General features: G+C 44.1%; 2 protein-coding genes across 7 annotated transcripts in view; one reads left to right on the top strand and one right to left on the bottom strand.

Annotated features, from left to right (window-relative positions):
• Window positions 1-21,451, bottom strand: part of TSPAN3 (tetraspanin 3) — a 939,276-nt gene that overhangs the window by 438,357 nt on the left and 479,468 nt on the right. The gene's annotated exons all lie outside the window — the stretch shown is intronic.
• Window positions 1-21,451, top strand: part of TMEM266 (transmembrane protein 266) — a 94,118-nt gene that overhangs the window by 27,277 nt on the left and 45,390 nt on the right. Inside the window, exons 2-3 of one of the 6 annotated variants that reach the window (XM_083698316.1) lie at window positions 2,081-2,281; window positions 10,888-11,076. In XM_083698316.1, the coding sequence (XP_083554442.1) occupies window positions 2,247-2,281; window positions 10,888-11,076 (224 nt within the window). In that variant the 5' untranslated portion in view covers window positions 2,081-2,246. Of the gene's footprint in view, window positions 1-1,749; window positions 2,282-10,887; window positions 11,077-21,451 lie in introns of those variants that run through there. The other 5 variants (XM_083698321.1, XM_083698318.1, XM_083698317.1 and 2 more) reach the window with 5 other exon arrangements.

Here is a 21,451-nt window from a genome sequence, read left to right as displayed (position 1 = left end):
AAACATCTGGCTAGTTCAGATGACAACTTTGAGCTAGGTTAAGAAGATATAGATATATAGGCCTATTCCTACAGGATGTGGTATTGGTATGTGAAAACATTCAAGATGGCACTTCATCTTGAAACACTCCAGATGGCAGAGATGTCAGGCGTCATCCTGGCGCCCAGACGTCTTCACTTGGTTGCAGGTGGCCGATAGCCAGGTGCAAAATATGCCTGTCTGATTTCAAACACTGCTTGCCATGTAGAAATTGCTATGTTTAAATTCTCAGTCAAAGATTTTCTAGCTCAGACATGTAGCAGAACAACTAATAAACAAATATGGAAGACTGTAGATGAGCAGCATTTGAAACTGACTGAAAACAAACCCAACAAAATTAATAACTAATGTTTACACAATTCTTTCTGAAGTTAAATTTACTTATACACAGCCCACATATAAGACGAAATGGGAGACAGACTTGATAAAACAAAGTTCTAATATCCAGCAAGGGGAATGAGCTTGGATGTCTAATAACATTCCTAGATCTTTGATGAGTCTGAAAACATATTTCTTCCAAGACAATCTGTCAGTGGTACAGGGGCACCATCTCCTTGGGGTTGAGCCCTTTTGGGGCCCCCAGTATTTTTTTGGGAGTCCAAAGAGCTCCCAAGGAGGCCAAGCCCAGAGCCGAGCGTGAGGCAGTGGAGGTGGCAGGAGCAGGAGAAGTCAAGGCCATTGAAGCTGTGCTGCTGCGCCTTGAAGCAATTGCAACTCTTCTAGTGACAGCCAGGATTTACATTGCTCAATACTGAAAGACTGAGGCGATTCCCACCCCCCACCCCATTTGAAAAACTGGCTAGATAAAATATGGCCAGTGCATTAAAACGACACAAAAGAAGTCAAACCAGCAAGAGAACATGTTCTCAGAATGAGTCCTTTCAATCTGTTATTGGAATGAAAAGGTTGGAGATAACACCCACCCTTACAACTAATGTTCAACTGTTTGGGTTATCACTGTTACTTTTTGTTTGGTTCCAAGGCACCTCTCTTTACCGGTTTCCCAGCCCCCCCCCCCCCGTGTGTGTGTTGTATCTAATTATCCTAGTGTAGTTTCTAATAGATGGCATCAGGTGGTTGAGTGTGTGGTCACATCTGATGAAATTTGTTGGTTTTCTTCCCATTTGCTTTCAACCTTTTATTGTTTAGATAACCCCTCCCCACCTAAATTGAAATGCAATGATAAAACAGCACTGAAATGTCTGAACTATATGACAACGCAAGCTTTAATCTGAGCTTTTTATTTTATTTTTAAAAAATGGTTTTCCAGGTCTATTTCCTCCTATACCTTCTAGATTAATCCTGGGATGTATTTTTCCTAGTTCTGTTTGGATATGAATGGTATCTATAACATGGGCTCTGTAATGGAAGACATCTAAGCACCCTTCTGCCACTTCAGGGGTATCACTGTGAAATGCTTTTCTCCCTTCTGGCAAGAAATGTCTCTCTCTGACAGCTGCCTAGTAGTGGGTCTGTGCCCGAAGGTGGCTGTTGAAGGGTTTGGAGGCTGCTGGATTTGGATGCTCTGCTTTCCGACAGCTTAACCAGGAGCAGAGAACTGAAGAGCTGGGGAGCGATGCTTGAAGAGCTGTTAGGCTTGGTTGGGATGTGAGGGTTAGGTCTCTGTGGACAGCATGGAGAGGGCACTTTCTTGCGGAGGAGGCAAGGCTTCTGGAATGGATGAGAACGGTTACTATAATGGCTCCTACTTCCCCACTTTTAAAACCTACCCCTCCCTTCTCTCTTAGTCTAAATCTTCCAACTGTGAGAGCTTTATCTGGAAATTCTTTTAAAATTAAATATTGAAATACCAGTATTTGGGGACAGAATTGGTCAAGAACCTCTGTAAAACATTATTTTCTCCAGGGTGAAGAGTACACGTGGCTGTGCTGGAAATTGACTTCAAGTTTTCTATCCAGGTTTTAGGGAGATTAAATAAGACTGAAATACTTGCTGTACTCCCCTAACGTCCAGGGGCACTTTTCATTGAAAAGATGCACAATGTCTGCTTTCCTAATGACATTTTCTGCTGTGCTTCCAGATGTGAATGGAGCTTTGTTTATCTCTGGAAATCTACTCATCTATTAAATGAAAAGGGCAGCACAACTTCGCAGCGGCACAATGGGCTTCAAAAGTGTTCCACTTTAGTTCAATAGATGGTGGATGTATCCTATGACTAATGGAATCTTTCTGCAGCATTAGGTGAGATGCCTGAAGCCAAGGTCACCACTATGGTGCAAAGGTATGGTAATCTATGCGTCTTAATGGAGTTGGGTCTACTGGGGCCAGTAATAGTGGGCTTCATTTAAAATAATAATAATCTTGGGTCATTTTCTGGAATTCTGGTTCACTCTTCTGGTATCTGAAGCACCCTTTAGACTGTGCTAGCCAAGTTTGCAAATCACACTAAATCATTGTTAATTGCTTAAAGCAGGGATGTCCAACTTCCCAGAGACTATGATCTACTCCCACTATAAAAACACTGGCAGTGATCTACCCATTGGATAGACCAAAATTGTTGAGCTTTTCTGGGGGAGGAAGATCAAAAGTTGTTGATCTACTTTGGGGGAGGCTTCAGCAAAGTGGTTGAGCCCCCCCGCCCCCCAGTGGAAGCAAACTACAGTCTCTGGCATTGTGTTGTATCTGAACCCAGGGACGTGGTTTGTTTGTTTCTTCTTCTGTTACAGACTGCCGCTTGGGGGGGGGGGGGGGCTTTGGCTACCAATCTTGGTTTGTTGGGTGTGAAACCCCGGGTTTGGATGTGCTGTAATGCTAAGCCTAGGAATCATTGTTTGTTTCCTCCCAGTGTGAGCCAGCAGGAGCACAGCAGTGTTCTGCCCTGCGTGGTGAGCCATGTGACCTCCAAATGCATGCCTTGTGACGTTTGTGGCAGAGTCATGGAAAAGAGATAAAAGGAATGGAGTTTCCACTTCTTTGGAATGGTCTGAATTTGCTATCCTAACTGCAAATTTCAGATCTGAATTTGAACGGGTCTTGATGTGTCATGCTTGGCAAAGTTCATCCTCTTAAGGATCAATCTTGGATGCCTTGAAAGGTCTTAAGACTGTCATTGTCTCCAAGTGGGGGGGTGTTTATATTTAAAAATCAGGAATTTACACACATTTCCTCCCAATATTTATCCCAGGATGGTTTGTCAAGCAGGGATTGTAGCTCAGTGGTGCATCATGTGCTTTGCACACAATTCTAGGTTCGATCCCTGTATCTCCCAGTTTCAAAAGGACCAGATAGTTGATGATGGGGCAGATTTTTGTCCAGCTCTGCAAAGAGCTGCTGCTAGTCAGAGAAGACAATAATAGTGTAGTCTGACCTGATGGAAGAGAGCTTCCAGGGTCCCTTGGGATTTCATTTTGTATCTTCCTTGACAAGTGTGAGCTGGAAATCTCAAAGCAGTGACAGTGACTGTGGTTGTTCTTCCTGCCCAATATGACCAAGCACTGCAGGACTGGGAGGGAATGACTCTATGGAGCCTGAGTGCCATGGAAAGTGGTCTTATCTAAAGCCACTTCATATGCTGCAGCACACCAAGTCCTTCTGTCTCCACTGCATATCAACTGCATCTCTTGTGTGACGATAGAAGGAATTTGGGGTGGCTGAAAATGCAGTTTAAAATTTTCTCCCTGGTGTCTTGTTAGCCAGATTGTCACCTCCCCGCTTCTCCAAACACAGATGCCTTTCCACCAACACATGCTGGAAACACAAGGATCCATCCTTGCTTTAATGTTTACTTAGCCCTTAGTCATAGAATCATGGAATTGTAGTTGGAAGGGGACCCCCAAGGCTCATCTAGTCCAACCCCCTGCAATGCAGGAATCTCAGCTCAAGCATCCAGGACAGGTGGCCACCCAACCTCTGCTTAAAAACCTCCAAGAAGGAGAGTCCACCACCTCCTGAGGTCTGTATACTGCATTTCCAGAAGGAAGCTAAGTCTGTAAAATAATTAATCAGGAGCTACAATTTGACATTTCATCAATTTTGTGTGTGGAAAAGGTAGAGACCACATTTGAGAGGGTATTTCTTTTTCTTTTGAAATGGCTCGCATTTCGAAATGATTTTCCTTTGTCTTGTCACATGAAATTTTATACACACTTTCCAGGAGTATAAATAAAGGAGTATTAATAAATATCTGCTGGATCTCCAACTTGATGTCTTTATTGTCCCATTTAGATTAATTTTTCTGTACCTCCTGAGAAATTATTCATTTCTATTTGACTTAGGATTGGGCTATGTTGGGTTTTCAACATTGCAATGTATCACCAACCAAACATCAGTCGGTGAGCTTGGGGTGAAACTGACTCAGCTCTCACCACGGCAGCTGAGGCGCTTTCACCCCAGTGCCTTGTGGGTCTCCTGCCCCCAGCTGAGCAAGCCCCACATGATCAGCAGGGACCTGGGGCTCTTTTGCAAGACTCAGCCGGGTAGTGGGAGGGCTCCCCTGCCCCAGCTGAGTGAGCCCCGACATCCCTGCCAGTCACACGCGAGCAGCAGAGAGACCAGTGACCTAAATAGGGTGGTTTGGGGAAACTGGCCTGTGGGCTCAGAGGTGTACTACCCTGATTATAAGGAAACAACGCTCTTCTTCCTAACCCTTGGTAAAGCAGCGAAACTGTTTTTTTAGCTGAACCATCTTGTTGCTATGTTGCGGAAAGTAAAAAAGCAAGCTTCTAAGTTCTAGAAAACTAAAATCGCAGAAATACAATTGTTTCAGGGAACCTGAATAAGTCCATGCATACAACTGGCCATCTGCAACCTGCTCCTTTCATAAATAGAACTATGTTCAGTCTTAGAAAAACTATTGGTAGTTAAAAGACCTCGGCCCAGAAGGTTTAAAAAGTACATCTCCCACTCTTCCCCCAGTTTTCACTGAATGCATTTCTACTGATGAGCACAGAAGGGAGTGAGATGGTGTCGTCAAAATTCTTCTTGCACTCTGTAAGCAGCCAGATACAGATGAGCATTCCAGAACTTTTGTTACCCAAATGGTTCTGGCATTCCAAAGTTCTTTCCAAATAAAGACTACGGTGTTTGCATTTCGGCTGGATTGTGTGCAGTTACCTCTGCAGTTGCATCACAGAGAGGGCTACACTTTGCTGAATCATAATAACTGCCAGCCCAACTTCACAAGCTTGAGCCACAATCTTGACTTAAAGCAAAGCATGCTTTATATATTAAAGAGGGAAACCACAAGACTCCTGAGGACATCAGCTCCGATCAGTTTGGCCACAAAGCTTAGAAGATGTGCAGACAAGAAGCCTGTACGTAAAAATGTCTGGGTTGTATCCCATCTTGACTCTCCCCACCCTCCTCCCTCCTCCCTTTAAAAAACAAACCAAAACCCCACTTCACTGAGAAATGAAAGGATCCACAAAGCTCACGTTTTACATGCTGCTAAAACACGCAGACCTTTCAGTGTCCCTAGAAGTAAAATATGTATATCGTAATGTCAGCATATTTTTGTACTCACACAGAAGTGTTGATTCTGCTCCTGTCCCTCCTAGGCGGAGATGGAGAATGCCAATCACTTGTTCAGGAGGTCAACGAAACATTCTCATCTGTATAAAGGGCTGACCAGGGCATGTGGCGAAGAGACCGTGCAGAAGTGAATATTAGCTGCATCGGTTCCTTTTCAGGCACATCCTCATGGTAGCTTTTGTACCAGGTCCCTCCCCTTTCCATTGTCAGGGAGGGATCTGCGTTTCCCAGCCTTGCCTGTGCAACACCCCTCTGGAGTGCAAACAAAAGATAAGGGCAGAAAACCCACTTGCTCCTGATAGTTGAACCTCCGTTGACTTTCATTGTAGGAGCTGTATATCAAAAACATATGAATGGATCATCTCTCAACTCAGCAAGCAATTTGTAAATTACTTACTACTCTTACCGTGTTTTTGGCCCTGCAAGAGCTTTCTTTTTCTTCTCCTTCTCCCTCTTTGCCTCTTCCTTCTTGGTTTTCCTTCTTTTCACAGTTCTCCCCTTTCTGTGTTGTCACTGTCTGTGCTCTTTCACCTAAGGGCACGTGAACTCTGCGCCTTCCCAGCCATCAGTGAGTTTTATATAGTTTGCAAAAGAACCTTTTTGAGTTGTTGTTTCTCCCTCTCTGTGCGGGTGGTATGTTTGGGTGTGCATGTGCGGAATGACAATGCTCTTGCTTTACATCTATGAGCAGCTGCAGAGCATGGGAATAAATCTGGCATCATTTCTTCGTACCGCTCTGGTTTGAAGCACCTGTTGTCTCAGTCTAAACACTTTTATTTGGATAAGCATATTTCTCCTGTGTGTGTCTGTTTCTCTTATGTGGTGAGTGTCACTGCTGCTAGGAGTCTCCACACACTTGCTTCACTTACCTAGTTTCTCTCTTTGGCGGATGGACTGTAGCTGAATAGTGGAATGTGAGGTCCCAGAGGCTCAAAGCAGAGCAAACTGGCACCAGCATTCAGGGGGAATTTTTTTTCCCTTTTGAAAGTGTTACTTTAGCAGGCACACACTAGAGTACACAAAGTGAACCCTGTACCTCATGAAGCAGAGGCATGGCTTTATCTGGGGGACACTTGCACTGAAAAACCACACACCACCAGTTCTTGGGGTTAACTGTAGTTCTCAGACTAAATGTTTGAGAACCCACTAAAACTAAGGTGGGAAGTAATCTGGAGAACCTGAAGTTTGAGCCTTATTGCCTCGGTTTCCAAATAGGTGGTTGATACTCTCAAATGAGGAAAACAGTGACTTGGGCAATGGGAGGTGCAAGTAACAGGTATTTGAGATGTGATTTAATTAATTAAAAATGAGTAGTCTCATCAGAGAGTTCTTGTTTATCCCTACTGACCACTAAAATCTGTGGCTCTAATCACATTCCCACTGTCCTTTGGTCAACCTAGGCTTAGTTCACCAGAGGTCTTGTGAATGTTCAACACACATCCAGTTCACAGGTCTGAGGTTTTGTGCACCTGTGGTCAAGTTATGATTTGAATGAGTATGGGCTCTTCAAATTGCAGGTGCCAAGGTGTTCTGGTTAGATGTCATTGTTTACTCTCCTTCCCTTGCAAAAAGTAAGGGACCTATATGGCAGTGGCTGCTGAATTTCGAAGTCTTCTGCCTGTTAAAATGAAAAAAAAAATATTTCTTGCTTGGGTTTAGAAGGGGCTGCATCCATTATCATCATCATCATCATCATCATCATCATCATCATCATTCTGCCCATCTTACTGGGTTGCCCCAGCCACTCTGGGCAGCTTCCAGCAAATTAAAACACAGTAAGACAGCAAACAGGGATGCGGGTAGCGCTGTGGTCTAAACCACTGAGCCTAGGGCTTGCCGATCGGAAGGTCAGCGGTTCGAATCCCCGTGACGGGGTGAGCTCCCGTTGCTCGGTCCCAGCTCCTCCCAACCTAGCAGTTCAAAAACACGTCAAAGTGCAAGTAGATAAATAGGTACCACTGCAGCAGGAAGGAAAATGGCGTTCTGGTTTCTGTCACGGTGTTCTGTTGCGCCAGAAGCGGTTTCTGTGCGCTGCTCTGGTTTCACCAGAAGCAGCTTAGTCATGCTGGCCACATGACCTGGAAAAACTGTCTACGGAAGCGGATAAACGCCAGCTCCCTCAACCTTTTAAGCAAGATGAGCACCGCAACCCCAGAGTCGTTCACGATTGGACTTAACTGTCAGGGTTCCTTTACCTTTACCTTTTTAAGACAGCAAACACTAACAACTTCCCAATACAGGGCTGCCTTCTAAAAGTCAGATAGCTGTTTATTTCCTTGATGGGAGCGTGTTCCACAGGGCAGATGCGACTACCGAGAAGACCCTTTGCCTGGTTCCCTGTAGTTTCACTTCTTGCATTGAGGGAACAGCCAGAAGGCCCTCAGAGCTGGATCTCAGTGTCCGGGCTGAACAATGGCCTTTGGTTGGTTTTCTGTTGCTCATGTACTTCTATAATTTTACAGTTCTGTATTGATAGCTTTCTTTTATATCTTGTTCACTGCTTTGAGCACTTGAAAGGCAGTTGCTAAATATCTAAACAAGTTCAATCCAAGAGGCCGGGGAGGTGAGGAATTAATTTTAGATTTAAAAAAGGCTTTAGGGCAGTTATGGCTTTCTTCAACATTTTTTCTTAAAGGAACACAAGCACACACTGGATTTATTATTTTACTGCCAAATGTAAGGGAAAGATAACTATACATGCTGTAAATCAGACACATGGCGGACTCTATTTTCTTTAGTTCCTTCTTCCCCAGATTAATATAGTTTATTGGTCTGCCTCAATTCAGCCTAGTTTGATCATGTTATTGTAGCTAGTTAGGTCCACCCAACTGAAAGGGTGTACTACTTCTTAATATTTTGCAGTTCCCTCCAGCCTGTTAAGATTGATGGGGGGTAAAAATGGATTGGTTGAGAGCCAATACTGAAGCTCAGTCCAAACAATGCGGCAGTCCTCTTGGATGGGGAGTTCATCTGCCAGGTTAGTGGTGGTGACTGTGTTGAATGAGGTTGGAAGTTTGCATTCGGTGGAGGCACAGGCTGCCTGTGTGGCATGGAGTGCCTTCTTCCACCTTAGCCTTCTGTGCCGTTGCAGCCCTGCCTGGGATTAGACTACTATAATGCATTCTATGTATGTCTAAATGGAGACCTTCTAATTTCCCCAGCCTTTGGAATCCTCTGCAAATTGCTTTGATGTTGCTTTCTAGGTTGGTTAGCAGGTTGGCTGGTTGATTTTAGATTCTGCTGGTTGTTTTTCTTATTGCTCTTTTTCTGTTGTGGTGGCTTATACTGTGATAGTTTAATGTTTTTTACAAATCCAACTTGGCCGTTTTTAACCTTCATTTCTGCTTCATGTCCATTTCCTTCCAGCACCAATGCGGCCCCCGCCCACATGCCAAATTCCTTAGCTTACCGTACTTGGCCCCATTCCTGTGCCACCAAGGTAGCCCATGAGCCCTGAAGATGTTGCTGGAGTCCAGTTTCCTTCTGCCTCAGTCAGCCTGGCCAATAGTTAGGGACCTGGGGAATTGTAGTCCAGAAGCATTCCCTGAATCTGCATTTGCCCCTAAGCAGGTGGTGCTGCTCCCTTTCAGAGCAAACCTTTTTCTCTTACTGTCACTAAGAAGCATGCCTCTAACACTTACCACCCTTCCATCGCCCTCTTGAATGAACGAATGAATTTACTTTATTACAGTCACAGACCAGCATAAGCAAAGCATCTAAATAAATAGCATAACAATATGAGTCTAAGCGAATAATTATTAAATAAATGGGAGCAAGAACCAAACATAGCTTAAAGCATATACATAGAATACTTAATTAAGCACAAATAAAGGATGGATCAAAACTTATAAGAAAATTTTAAAAGACCAGTTAAAACAGCTATGTGGGTGGGGCTTCAGAAGTGCAGATCTAACAATATGAGCCTTCAATTTAGGACTGAATTGTCGCATAGACCATCCTTCAACGAATATCTATCATGGCAACGCAAAATCTGATGACTGAATATGAGACTTTCGTCCTGTAGTAACAGGGAGATGTTGTGTTGTTCTGAACGCCCAGGGAACTTATATAAGATGGGTTGGATAAACCTGGTTTGAATGTCTATGTAACACTGGCAGTGAAGAGGGGCACGCTCCGTTGTCACCCTCTTGTCATCTGGGGACTCTTGTTTTGCTCAGTAGGGGTGGAGGGCAGACAGAGACAGCAGAGAGCTGTGCAATTAAGTAAGTGGCCCCTCCTGGGCCTTCCTTACTTCCTTTGGGTGTGAGAATCATTAAAATGGGAGGTTAAGGAGAGACTAATGCTTAGGGATGTTCAGTGGTAGTAACCCAGAACTATTTTTTTCTGGATCAGAGATTGATATCTTTCCACTTTACCTATAAAACAAGCTTGTCTGTCTATCTCTCTGTCTCTCTCTCGCCTCCCCCTGCCCGTAAGAGAAAGATTGCTTGTAGCAGAGTGAGAAGTCCTGACTGCAGAAAGTTTTCCAATGTCACTGCAGATTTTAGCTAAGGCTCCTGGATGCTCTTTGTCCTGAAGTGGGACAGGCGCTTCCCACTTCTCACAGTTTTGCTGGAAGCAATCCTTCGGGAGAAAGATGATTAATGGCAAGCTCAGAGGAATCAGTCTGTGTCCTACATCATTCTGAGCAGGAGGAAGGAATAACTAGCCTTTGCTGAAGTAGGTAGAATCAAAGTACGTGTAACCATTCCTCTCTGTGCCCGCTAGCAGCGGGCGAGCCTCATCGCCCTGAGATGTGAACTCTCACAACACACAAGGGTGAGTAAAAGAAGGAACCAAAATTATCCCATAATCCCTGGCCATTGACCATGCTGACTGGATCTGATGGGAATTGTAGTTCAAAACATCTGGAGGACACCAGATTCTGTAAGGTTGGTCTTAACAAGAAGAGTGCAGGATTTACCATAGATTCCGGCGTATAAGGTGACCTTTTAACCCTGGAAAAGGGGGTGGCCTTATACGCCAGGTGTGGATCTTGCATCGCCTCAGACCTTTTGAGATTAAAACTGAGTGCCCTGATACATTTGTACATTCTGTGTCCATTCACAGGAATATTTTCAAGCAGAGGCTTCAGTCTCATATCTTGGATAATATTTTGCCCTCCTCCACGAGTGGTGCTCTCTCTTTTGATGGCTGTGCAGAAAGAATTACTGTATATGTATAAGTAGATAACCCTGTTTATATTCTCTGTGCTGCATTACAAAGGATGATTGCACAGCTTATTGTTATATAAAATAAAATTTGAGTGGTGCCAGTTGTGGTATATAGCTTGCCATTTTTGGTGATCATGTGTGTTCTGTTTTTTGTTTCTCATTTCTGTTGACTTTATTTGTTTAGGCCTCCTATAGAAGGCGGAATTTCAGAAGTTGAAATAATATCTCAGCAAATAGAAGAAGAGACCAAAAGCATAGCACCTGTACAGCTTGTTAATTTTGCTTATCGGGATTTACCACTAGCTGCGCTAGATCTGTCTGTAGCAGGTTCCCAACTCTTGTCAAATTTGGACGAGGAGTACCAAAGAGAAGGGTAAGTGCAAAATGACATATTTATTTGAAACCTTTCTTTTTTAAAAAAATAAAAAATAAAATTCATTTTCACTTTTAACATTTGTCATCATACACAAATCATAATCATTTTACAAATAGGATTCTCAGAATCCCCAAACTTCCCTCCACACCTCCATGGTTTCTCCAGATATTCTTTTCAAACTGCATCGTATTGTATTCTCCATATTTTCTTAAATCTCAATTTTATCATAATTCTTGCTTCATTGCAAGTGTTTTTAAAATCCTGCCAATGTTTTCAATTGTTTACAGTGTTCTTTTAAGTAACTTAGAAAAAATCCCCATTCTTTATTAAATTGAGTATCCTCTTGATCTCTGATTTTCCCAAAACAAAAAAAATTCCTTCCAGTAGCACCTTAAAGACCAACTAAGTTAGTTCTTGGTATGAGCTTTCGTGTGCATGCACACTTCTTCAGATACCAGATATTGACTATGGCAGACCAACACGGCTACCTATCTGTATCTGATTTTCCCGGTCATTTTCGCCAATTCGGCAGAGTCCATCATCTTTATCGGCCATTCTTCTTTTGTAGGTAAATTGTCCTCCTTCCATCTTTGGGAAAGTGGCATCTGCGCAGCTGTTGTAGCACACATAAATAGTCTCTTCTGATTCTTAGGTATTTCTGGACCTAAAATTCCTAGTAAGAAAGTTTCAGGGTTTTTTACAAAAGTTATTTTAAACATTTTTTTTTCAACTCATTATAAATCATTTCCCAATATGCTTTTGTTTTTTTGCACATCCACCACAAGTGGTAAAATGTGCCTTCCTTCTCTTTACACTTCCAACATATATCTGTAGCAGTTCTATACATTTTTGCTAGTTTAGTAGGAGGTACCAGTGATACATCTTTCAACATACAACATGCTGTAAGTTTTAAATCTTCCCTCCATATTTTTCTCCATCATGCCAGTTGTATATTAGGTCCAGTTACCCTTGCCCATTGTATCATTACTGATTTCACTTCTTCCTCTTTAGTATACCATTCTAACAGTAGTTTATATATTTTTGAAATCAGTTTAACAATATTCTCCAATAGTTCTTTTTCAGACCTTGAAGTTTCTGTATTAAAACCATTCCTTTTATCCTTCATACACACATCATTTGATTGGTGGTATTGCAGCCAGTCTTGTCACCAAATGACATACATCCTAAAAAAATGTTTATTCTCAATTGATCTTCTGCTTCAAATAGCAACTCTTTATAAGTTGCCCACTCACTTTTTGCATTAAGTGTTTTCACAGACATTGCTTCCAGTGGGGAGATCCACCAAGGTGTTTTCTGTTCCAATAAGTTTTTATATTTCTCCCACACCAAGTAAATGGATTACGCACCCTTACACGCTTTTGTCTTTTCATACCATAGATATGCATGCCAACCACATCTATTATTGTGACCGTCTAAGTCCAGAATATCCACATTCTTTAAATCAATCCACTCCCGTAGCCAGCAAAGACAGGACACCTCATAATATAATCTCAGATCTGGCAGGGATCTTTCTTTAGTGTCTGTTAACAATTTATACTTTATCCTCGGTTTCTTCGCCTGCCAGATAAATTTAGAAATATCTTTCTGTTTTAAGTGTCCTGTTCCACTGACTCCTGGGATCAACTGGAACGAAAATAACATTATTAGCAATACATTCATTTTTCTTACTAATATCCTTCCCCACAGTGATAAATTCATCCTCCCCCATACCTCCAGATTTCTCTTTATTTTTTCCCAAGTGTTAATATACCGGTAGTTATCTTAAAAAAGTTTATATTTTTGCTGTCAGACATACCCCCAAATATTTCACTTTTTTCTCTATTGACAATTCTGTTTTTTGTTGTAAATCCTTATTTTGTTGTTCTGCCATATTTTTGCCATCATTTTTGTTTTATTTTTGTTTAACTTAAAGCCTGCTACTTGACCAAACTCCAAAATTTATGCAAGACCCTCGGTATACTTACCAATGGGTCACCCATTTGAAACGTTTCTATCCCCCCCCCTTTCCCATAAGACCAAGGCAACTTGCAGCCCACTCTTTAGTAAGAACATAAGAAGAGTCTGCTGGGTTAGGTCAGCATCCTGTTCTCTCAGTGGCCCAGCAGATGCCCCAATGGAAAACCAGCAAGCAGGATTCAAGCGCAAGACCCCTCTCCCCTCCTTCACTTTCCAGAAACTGGTGTTCAGAACCATACAGCCTCTGACTGGAAGCCGTGACAAAATACTGGTGTGATACGTTTATATCTGCCAGCTCTCATTGATCTCCTCATTACAATTTGTATTGTAAACCGCCCTGTGATCTTTGGATGAAGGGCGGTACATAAATTTAATATTTTTTTTAAAAAAGGAAAGGAATAATAGTCCATCTATACCTCGAGTGACAGTGCTGGATCTAAGGGTACCGCCACACTCTGAATCTGTTCCTTTTACAGGGAGTGCAATCTGATGCAAAACAGTCTAAAACCACCTAACTGGGTAGATGAACAAACCAGAAACTGCACCTCCATCTTGTCTGATTGAGCTTCTGTATATTGGCCCTCATACAGTCCATTATTTTTATTTATTTATTTCATAAGATTTGTACACCGTTTGATTTTTACGAAAGAAAAAAAAAACCAGCTCAAAGCTGTTTACAAAGAAATAAAACAATAAAGTGGGGAAAAATTCACAACCATACTTTAAAACACACAAAAGTTAAAATACTAAACCAGATTAAAACCCCATCATTATGAGCTTTAAGGACTGGTTTAGAATGCTTACTGGCTCCACCTGGGTTGCATGAAAAGGAAAGGGAGAGCTTGGTGTCATTGCATATTGGCAGCGCCTGGGCAGTGTCTCCCAGTGGCTTCATATGGACCTTAAGGAGCATAACGGATAAAACAACCCTGTTGGACAACGTATCCTCGGTGCCACGAGGCAGAGCAATAGTCAACACTTTCTGGAACGGCTTTCCAGGTAGGAGTAGAATCACAATTCAGACCCTCAACTCAAGAGAGCCTGTCCAGAAGGATCCCACAGCCAGTGAATTGGGGCCTGTTGTTAAGAAGTCTCACTTGGAAAATTATCCTGTGAAAAGTTCCCACTCATTTGGGCTCCTGGCCACCACCTTCCTTGAAAGGTTTTAAGGCCCCTTCACTGATGTGGTGACTTGACATCCCAATACAGGCAGTGCTGCTGTCCAAGTGGAATTTTGGTATGAGAGATTCCAACTGCTTTGAGGTTGCCAACATAATGTCAGGAATGAAGATGCTCAGGAATAAAACTGACATATCTAGACACTTTTTCTGTATTTAACTGAGGCGACTTTCCTGCATACTGTGTTAACATTGTGTTTACAGTACTTGCTTCAAACGGTTATGTTTCTGAACAATAAATGTTTTGAATTATCAGGGGCAAATAATCCGCCCCCCCAAAAAAGCAATGTTTATTCAGAAGAATGCTGAAGCATAAGTTCAAGGATACAAAAAAACTGAATAGTGTAATACAGAGCATTTTTATTGTTCAAAGTGCTTTGCATATGTTATCCTGATGTAATTATTCTACGTGAATCCTGCAAAATAGGTTAATTTTATTCCCTACTGCAGTTGGGGTGGAGGAAAGAGGCCAAGAGGGTGGCTTGCCTCTTGACCGACATGAGGGAGTCACTACTAGTAGCTCCCTAATTTCAGAGCTCATTCCTTCAGCTGCTTTGCTAAGCAGCTTCTAGCTCTTACATTGATAGGCACTTGGAGGTTAAATCCAATATTACTCAGTGGCGTCCCGTATGGCATGGAAGGGGCACCCTCCCAACAACAATGTGACTGGGGGTGGGAAGATCAGGGCTGCATGGTCACACTGGCGAACCAGCCTGGTGCCTGGCTTATCTGCACCCTTCTGCCTTGCAGCATGGAGGGCTTCTGTTCAGGGTTCCAGCCATTCCATTCTTGTGTACAACCACCCCTCTCTTCTGGTGCCCCCACTGCTCCCCCCAGTCAGCATTTCTTGTGGTATGGGCCCTGCAGTGCCCAGTCACAGCTGCATTAAAGGCTTGGATTTCTTGAGCAGCTCTCGCATCAATCCCCAAGGACATATTTTGATGTGAATGGAGTCAGCAAACTGTCGGTTGGCCAGTTTTCACTCAGGCTGTTCCATACTTTGGTTTTCTTTTAAAATGGAAGTCTCTCACTCTTGTAGAGCTAGACAAAAGCAAGCCAGTGTTCAGCCAATGAGTGATGGGAGCACTGGCAGCCATAGTGCTTGGTTTGTTCATTGTAGTTTTAAGTGAAGAGTGTCTCACCCACTACAGTATCTGGAGAAGGGACTTCCAGGTTCATTTTGAATCCATGTTTTGAAAGAGAAGTGATTGCTACTGCTCGTGAGAAATCTAGAGTTTTAGTGTAGCTGTGCTTGGGCAGTAACCTATCTACCCCGAAACAAAATGTTTCAGCAAAAACAGGAGTTCATACTTATTATAAACTTGAGCCTTATTTCATTGGGGGAGAGGAGGCAATTTCATTCCCCCAACCTTGAGTTAGAAATGTTTTTATTCTTTTGCTTTTAACCTGAATTCTTATGTTCTCATTTTGTATTTTTGTGTTGTGAACTGTGGATGAAGGGCTGTATACACATTAAATAATAACAAGGAGTGCAACAGGCTAAATTTTGGACAACTGCATATAGTCTGTAAGCCTATATCTGACCTTTGTTTTAACCTATCTTCCTGGTGGCAAGTGCCTAATGTTTGTTAATTGTCAATCTTAGTTTCATTAGCAGATCACGCAGTTGGGTCAGTTTTGCAAGAAGGGTCCTATAAATATGCCAACTAGTATTTTGATAAGGTTTTTCAGCTGGAGGGAAATGCTGATAGGATTTCTGGAGCCATGCTGCATCATTTGCAGGGAAGACAGTGAGAAAACCCCTCTTGTGACTTTCCAAATTTAGTTGCCCACATTTGGGAGAACATGGAATATGGCAACTAAAGTGGAAAATGCTTGAAATGACCTATCCAGACTATGACTTGACTTATTTTTCTAGATACCCTATTGCATTCTCCCTCTCACTTCAGCAGCCAGCATTCTGGGTTTTTTTTTAATAATAATTTTTATTGATTTTTCATTTTAAAACAAAACAAACAAACACATACAAACATGTATATTTCCATATCCTCCTTTTCATAAACCTTCTTTCATGGACTTCCCCATACCTCCCCCTCTCTGCATCCTTATTTTACAATTTTTTCAGCAACCCCTTAGTCCAGTTTATATTTATAACTTATTTTTCCTCAATTTCATCTTAATTTATCAAACAATATCAGCTGCAATTCTGCATCTTCTTTCCCCTTAACATTTTAAGGTAAAGGTAAAGGTACCCCTGCCCGTACGGGCCAGTCTTGACAGACTCTGGGGTTGTGCGCCCATCTCACTCAAGAGGCCAGGGGCCAGCGCTGTCCGGAGACACTTCCGGGTCACGTGGCCAGCGTGACATCGCTGCTCTGGCGAGCCAGAGCCACACACGGAAACGCCGTTTACCTTCCCGCTGGTATGCGGTCCCTATTTATCTACTTGCACCCGGAGGTGCTTTCGAACTGCTAGGTTGGCAGGCGCTGGGACCGAGCAGCGGGAGCGCACCCCGCCGCAGGGATTCGAACCGCCGACCTTTCGATCGGCAAGTCCTAGGTGCTGAGGCTTTAACCCACAGCGCCACCTGCGTCCCCTCTTAACATTTTAGCACTCATCAATTTTACAACAGTTCTTGAGATAAACTTTAAACTTCTTCCAATCTTCCTCCACCGTCTCTTTATCTTGGTCACGGATTCTGCCGGTCATTTCTGCCAGTCCCATAAAATCGATCACTTTCGTCTGCCATTCTTCCAGTGTGGGTAATTCTTGCGTCTTCCAATACTTTGCTAGAAGTATCCTTGCTGCTGTGGTAGCGTACATAAAAAAAGTCCTTTCTTGACACCAACTGGCCAACCATGCCATTGAGTGCCCTCTGTTCTCGCTGGGCTGCTTTTAGGAGTGTTTCTCCCTAACCGCCAAGTTGGCTTATACCGTCATGCGTGGTTTGTTGATATTTTGGCTGCATAAGCCTGTGAACTGAAAAATGGGATCACTATGAGTATACAGATGACATGAATTAGTAAATGTGAAATGATAATCCTCTTAAAATACTCAAATTCATCCATGTGCTCCTGTGGCAAACAACTCCTAGGTCTGCTTAGACATCCTTAGGCATCCTCATCTCCTTAAAATCATTTTTTACACTGAAGGGTTGGCTTCCATCTGTCCATCCTTAAGTGACCTATTTCTTTTCTATTTTGTGATCTTCAAATCATACTGAGCAAAACTGTGTACCTGTTAATATGCCACAATGCGGCACGTTGGAGTAGAGGACCACCCCCCTGCAAAGTCAAGGAGCGGAAACAGGGGCAGCTGTTAGCAGATTGACTTGAAGTGTTTGTCGTGGCTCATTACCAAAGAAATATGGTAATCTTTTCCCACTCTTGTTCCATGTTGAACATTCATTTAAATACTAGTGTATTACAAAAAATCTGAGCTGGTAACAGATTGGCTTTACACAGAGACAAATGTTGAAAGATGTGCTTTTCTTCCTTCTCTTTTATAGTGGCATTCCTGACCTTTCCCACTCATTATATTTTAAAGACTTTTTTTTTTTAGTGTCCTTGCTTCCTTGGAAGCTACTGACCATAGTTTCCCAGTTCAGATACAGTAGGAAGCTGGGGCTTCTGGGATTGTTTCTTTGCTTGTGCAAAGCAACTCATTTATATTTCTGCTTTTTAAGCTGTGATGGTCATCTGAATCCAGCCACTATCATAACTAAACATTTATAACAGGACTGTCAAACACCAGCCCTTTTTTATTATAATAGTTTCATGCAGAGCTGTAAGCTGTAGCTCAGGGATCCTCAAACTACGGTCCGCGGGCCAGATGCGGCCCGCCAGGGTCCTGAACCTGGTCCGCCCGGCAGTTGCAGAACCCGCCGCTGTCTAACGGGTCTTGTCCCAAAACTTTAGCGGCACAGGAACATGGTGGGTGGCGCCAGGGAACATGCGGGTCCAGAGGGCCAGGGAAGGTGGAGCCTCGTCGGCCGGGAGAGAGGCTGCTCTAGCTTGACGAGGCAGGGAGGAGCCCCAGCAGTGGCGAGGCTGTTGTGGACTGAACCCCGAGGTTTTCTCTGACTCCACGCTCCTTTCTTCCTGTCGCCTTGCTAAGCAGCTTCTTTTCCCCAGTTCGCTTTGCACTTCCTGCCCTCCCTGCTTTGTTTCCTGGCAGTTTCAACCGAAAAGCCGCTCCTCTCGCTTCCCTTTCTTTCCCCGGTTTCCTTTTCTTCGTCTTTCTTGCGCAAAGGCAGTTTCTTACTCAACTATTCCCTCAACAGTCATTTGGCTTCGAGCGCCACATTTTGCTTTTCATTCTCCCGTTCCCTGCCAAATTGCAGGAACAGGAGAGAAGGGGAGTCGTCATGCCGTCACGCTCTCCTGTGCATTTACAGCCTGCCTTAAGAGAGAGATGATTACCTGGAGACCCACTTCCTTTCCTGCAAATCCCCAAGCCAAAGTCGCCTGGACTCTGAGGGGAATCAGTACACCGAGCCTTAACCTGGGAGTTGGCCCTGCTTGCACTGAGGGGGAAGAGACCGGCACTGGCCATCGCCCGCCTCCGGCAGAGCCGAGGCCTCCACGGCAAGAGCCAGCACCGCCAGAGCCACCATGGCTTCTGTGCAGGATCCCGGCGAAGGCTGCTCCTTCCATTGTAGCTTCCCCTTCTGGTCGGCAGTGCTTGCAGTCTTCGCCTTTGCCCGTGGCCAGGGGGCAAGGAGATCCTCCCAACAGTCAGGGTTTCAGAAATCTCCAAGAGCCTCTCCCTTTAAGTGGACCCAGCCTTTCCTCTCTCCCTTTACACACACTTCTCATCCTCCTCCTTCTTTCTTCCTCCTTTGAACATTTCTTGCAATCAGAGTTTATTCTCCAAAGACGTGCGTGTAACACAAGTGAAACCCCCCCCCCCCCGATCATCACATACTTCCAAGCCCATGGAAAGAACACGCACACAGCACCAGGTTAACTGGAAGTTGCTGGATTGGACCAATTCATGGAGGAGAAGGCTCTCAACAGCTCCTAGTTGTGATGGCCAAGCTCTGCCTGTGCTGCCTCTTCCAAGTCTTCACTCTTAGAGCAACTGCACTGCATTTAATCCAAATATATCTTCTTGAAAATGTTCACATCCTGCAGAAGAAGATCCTTACATTTCTGGCAGAACAGAGCAAATTGGCTAGTGCCCATAATGTCACCATGTGCAATGCCCTTAAAGTATATTGTAAATATTGTATTGTTTTTCCTGTTTTTGTGCACCACAAATAAAATATGTGCAGTGTGCATAGGAATTCATTCATATTTCCCCCCAAAACTATACTCTGGCCCCCAGCAGTGTCTGAGGGACAATGGACTGGCCCCCTGTTTAAAAAGTTTGAGGACCCCTGCTATAGGTAGTGAGTGCCCTGGTGCAGGGTTACATTATTCCAGAAACTCCCTCTCCAGGGCCAATGCCATCCATTTCCAGAATTGGAGAACTGCTGGCTCATTGGTACAGCAAATGCTCCGCATCCAGAAGGTCCTAAGTTCACCTCAAGTTTAAAAGTATTGGGAAGGACCGTGAAACCCTGGAGAATTGCGTCTAGTTAGAGGAGTCAGTGGGCAAAAAATGCGTTCTCTTCCTGTGTTGCTCATTTCAGGTTGCATTGACAAAGTGTTTGTCTAGTGCTTGAGATTCTAAGTGGAGGAGCTGCTGCCCGAGTGCTGTGATGGATCACATTTTGACTTGTACAAAGCTCAGTGGCTGCCTGATGCTGGCTGCTACCTCTCAGCCTAACCTACCTTACTGGATCATTGTTGTGAGGATTAGAAGGTGTGTAGAGAGCTCCTGGGGGAAGAACGGAATAAAAATATCACTACAGCTTAGCTCTCCCTTTTAATCTATGCTGTAAGATGGAACCGGGCCCGACCTCAGTGGCAGAGAGCTGGCTTTGCAAGCAGACTGTTCAATCCCTGGGATCTCCAGGTCAAAACTGGATGGTTTCCTGGTCTGAAGTCCTGGAGAGCCACTGCCAGTCAGTGTAGACAATACTGAGCTAGATGGACCCAGGAGTCCGACCGCATGTGAGGCATGTTTGTATGTTCTTGTGCCATCCATAAATACAGCTGTTGTCAAGGAGTGAGCTGTTACACAGAGCCATGCCAAGTGGTCCAGGCAGCTTGCCCTCTACACACCACAGACTTGTGTTGTTGTGGAGAAAATCTCGCTTTAGTGTTTTCTGAGCCACTGCAGATAAACAACCTTTGTACTGTGACAGGATGCGGGTGGCGCTGTGGGTTAAACCACAGAGCCTAGGACTTGCTGATCAGAAGGTCGGCGGTTTGAATCCCCACGACGGGGTGAGCTCCCGCTGCTCGGTCCCAGCTCCTGCCAAGCTAGCAGTTCGAAAGCACGTCATGTGCAAGTAGATAAATAGGTACCGCTCCGGCGGGAAGGTAAATGGCGTTTCTGTGCGCTGCTCTGGTTCGCCAGAAGTGGCTTAGTCATGCTGGCCACATGACCCGGAAGCTGTACGCTGGCTCCCTCGGCCTGTAAAGCGAGATGAGCACCGCAACCCCAGAGTCGGCCACGACTGCACCTAATGGTCAGGGGTCCCTTTGCCTTTACTTTACTGTGACAGGATTGGCCGCCTTATGTAGCATGTGCTTTTTAAAAATGTTTCTTTGTGCCACCCATAGCATGCTGACCAGCCCTTTTGTGTGAATCATTGTTTTGCCTGTATCAGTATTCTCTCCTACATTTTAAACCAAGTAGCATGATTTATGTGTGGTTGAACACAGGCATGTCACTCAAGAACTGATTTAAGGGCGGTGGGAGGTGAACATAATACTTTCAGCTGAGGGCTGAAAGGAACATGTTCCCAGAAGTACCTGGGATTTGGCGAGCTTAACCTCTTGACCATCTCTCTGTTGCTCAAAGTTTCCCCCTCCCTTAGAATTACTGTCACCACATGGACAACTTCAACCAGTTGAGATGTGTCTGTCATGTTTTAGCTTTTGGTCTTTGCAGCCAGGAGGTTGCCCTCTTGACTGTTTTGTGAGAGCCAGTGTGGTGTAGTGGGTAAGAGCGGTGGACTCGTAATCTGGGGAACCGGGTTCGATTCCCTGCTCCTCCACATGCAGCTGCTGGGTGACCTTGGGCCAGTCACACTTCTGTGAAGTCTCTCAGCCCCACTCACCTCACAGAGGGTTTGTTGTGGGGGAGGAAGGGAAAGGAGAATGTTAGCCGCTTTGAGACTCCTTCGGGTAGGGATAAAGCGG

The sequence above is a fragment of the Podarcis gaigeae genome (genome assembly GCF_964106915.1).
Source record: "Podarcis gaigeae genome assembly, chromosome: 9".
Lineage (NCBI taxonomy): Eukaryota > Metazoa > Chordata > Lepidosauria > Squamata > Lacertidae > Podarcis > Podarcis gaigeae.
This window is presented reverse-complemented; position numbering and strand designations above follow the sequence as displayed.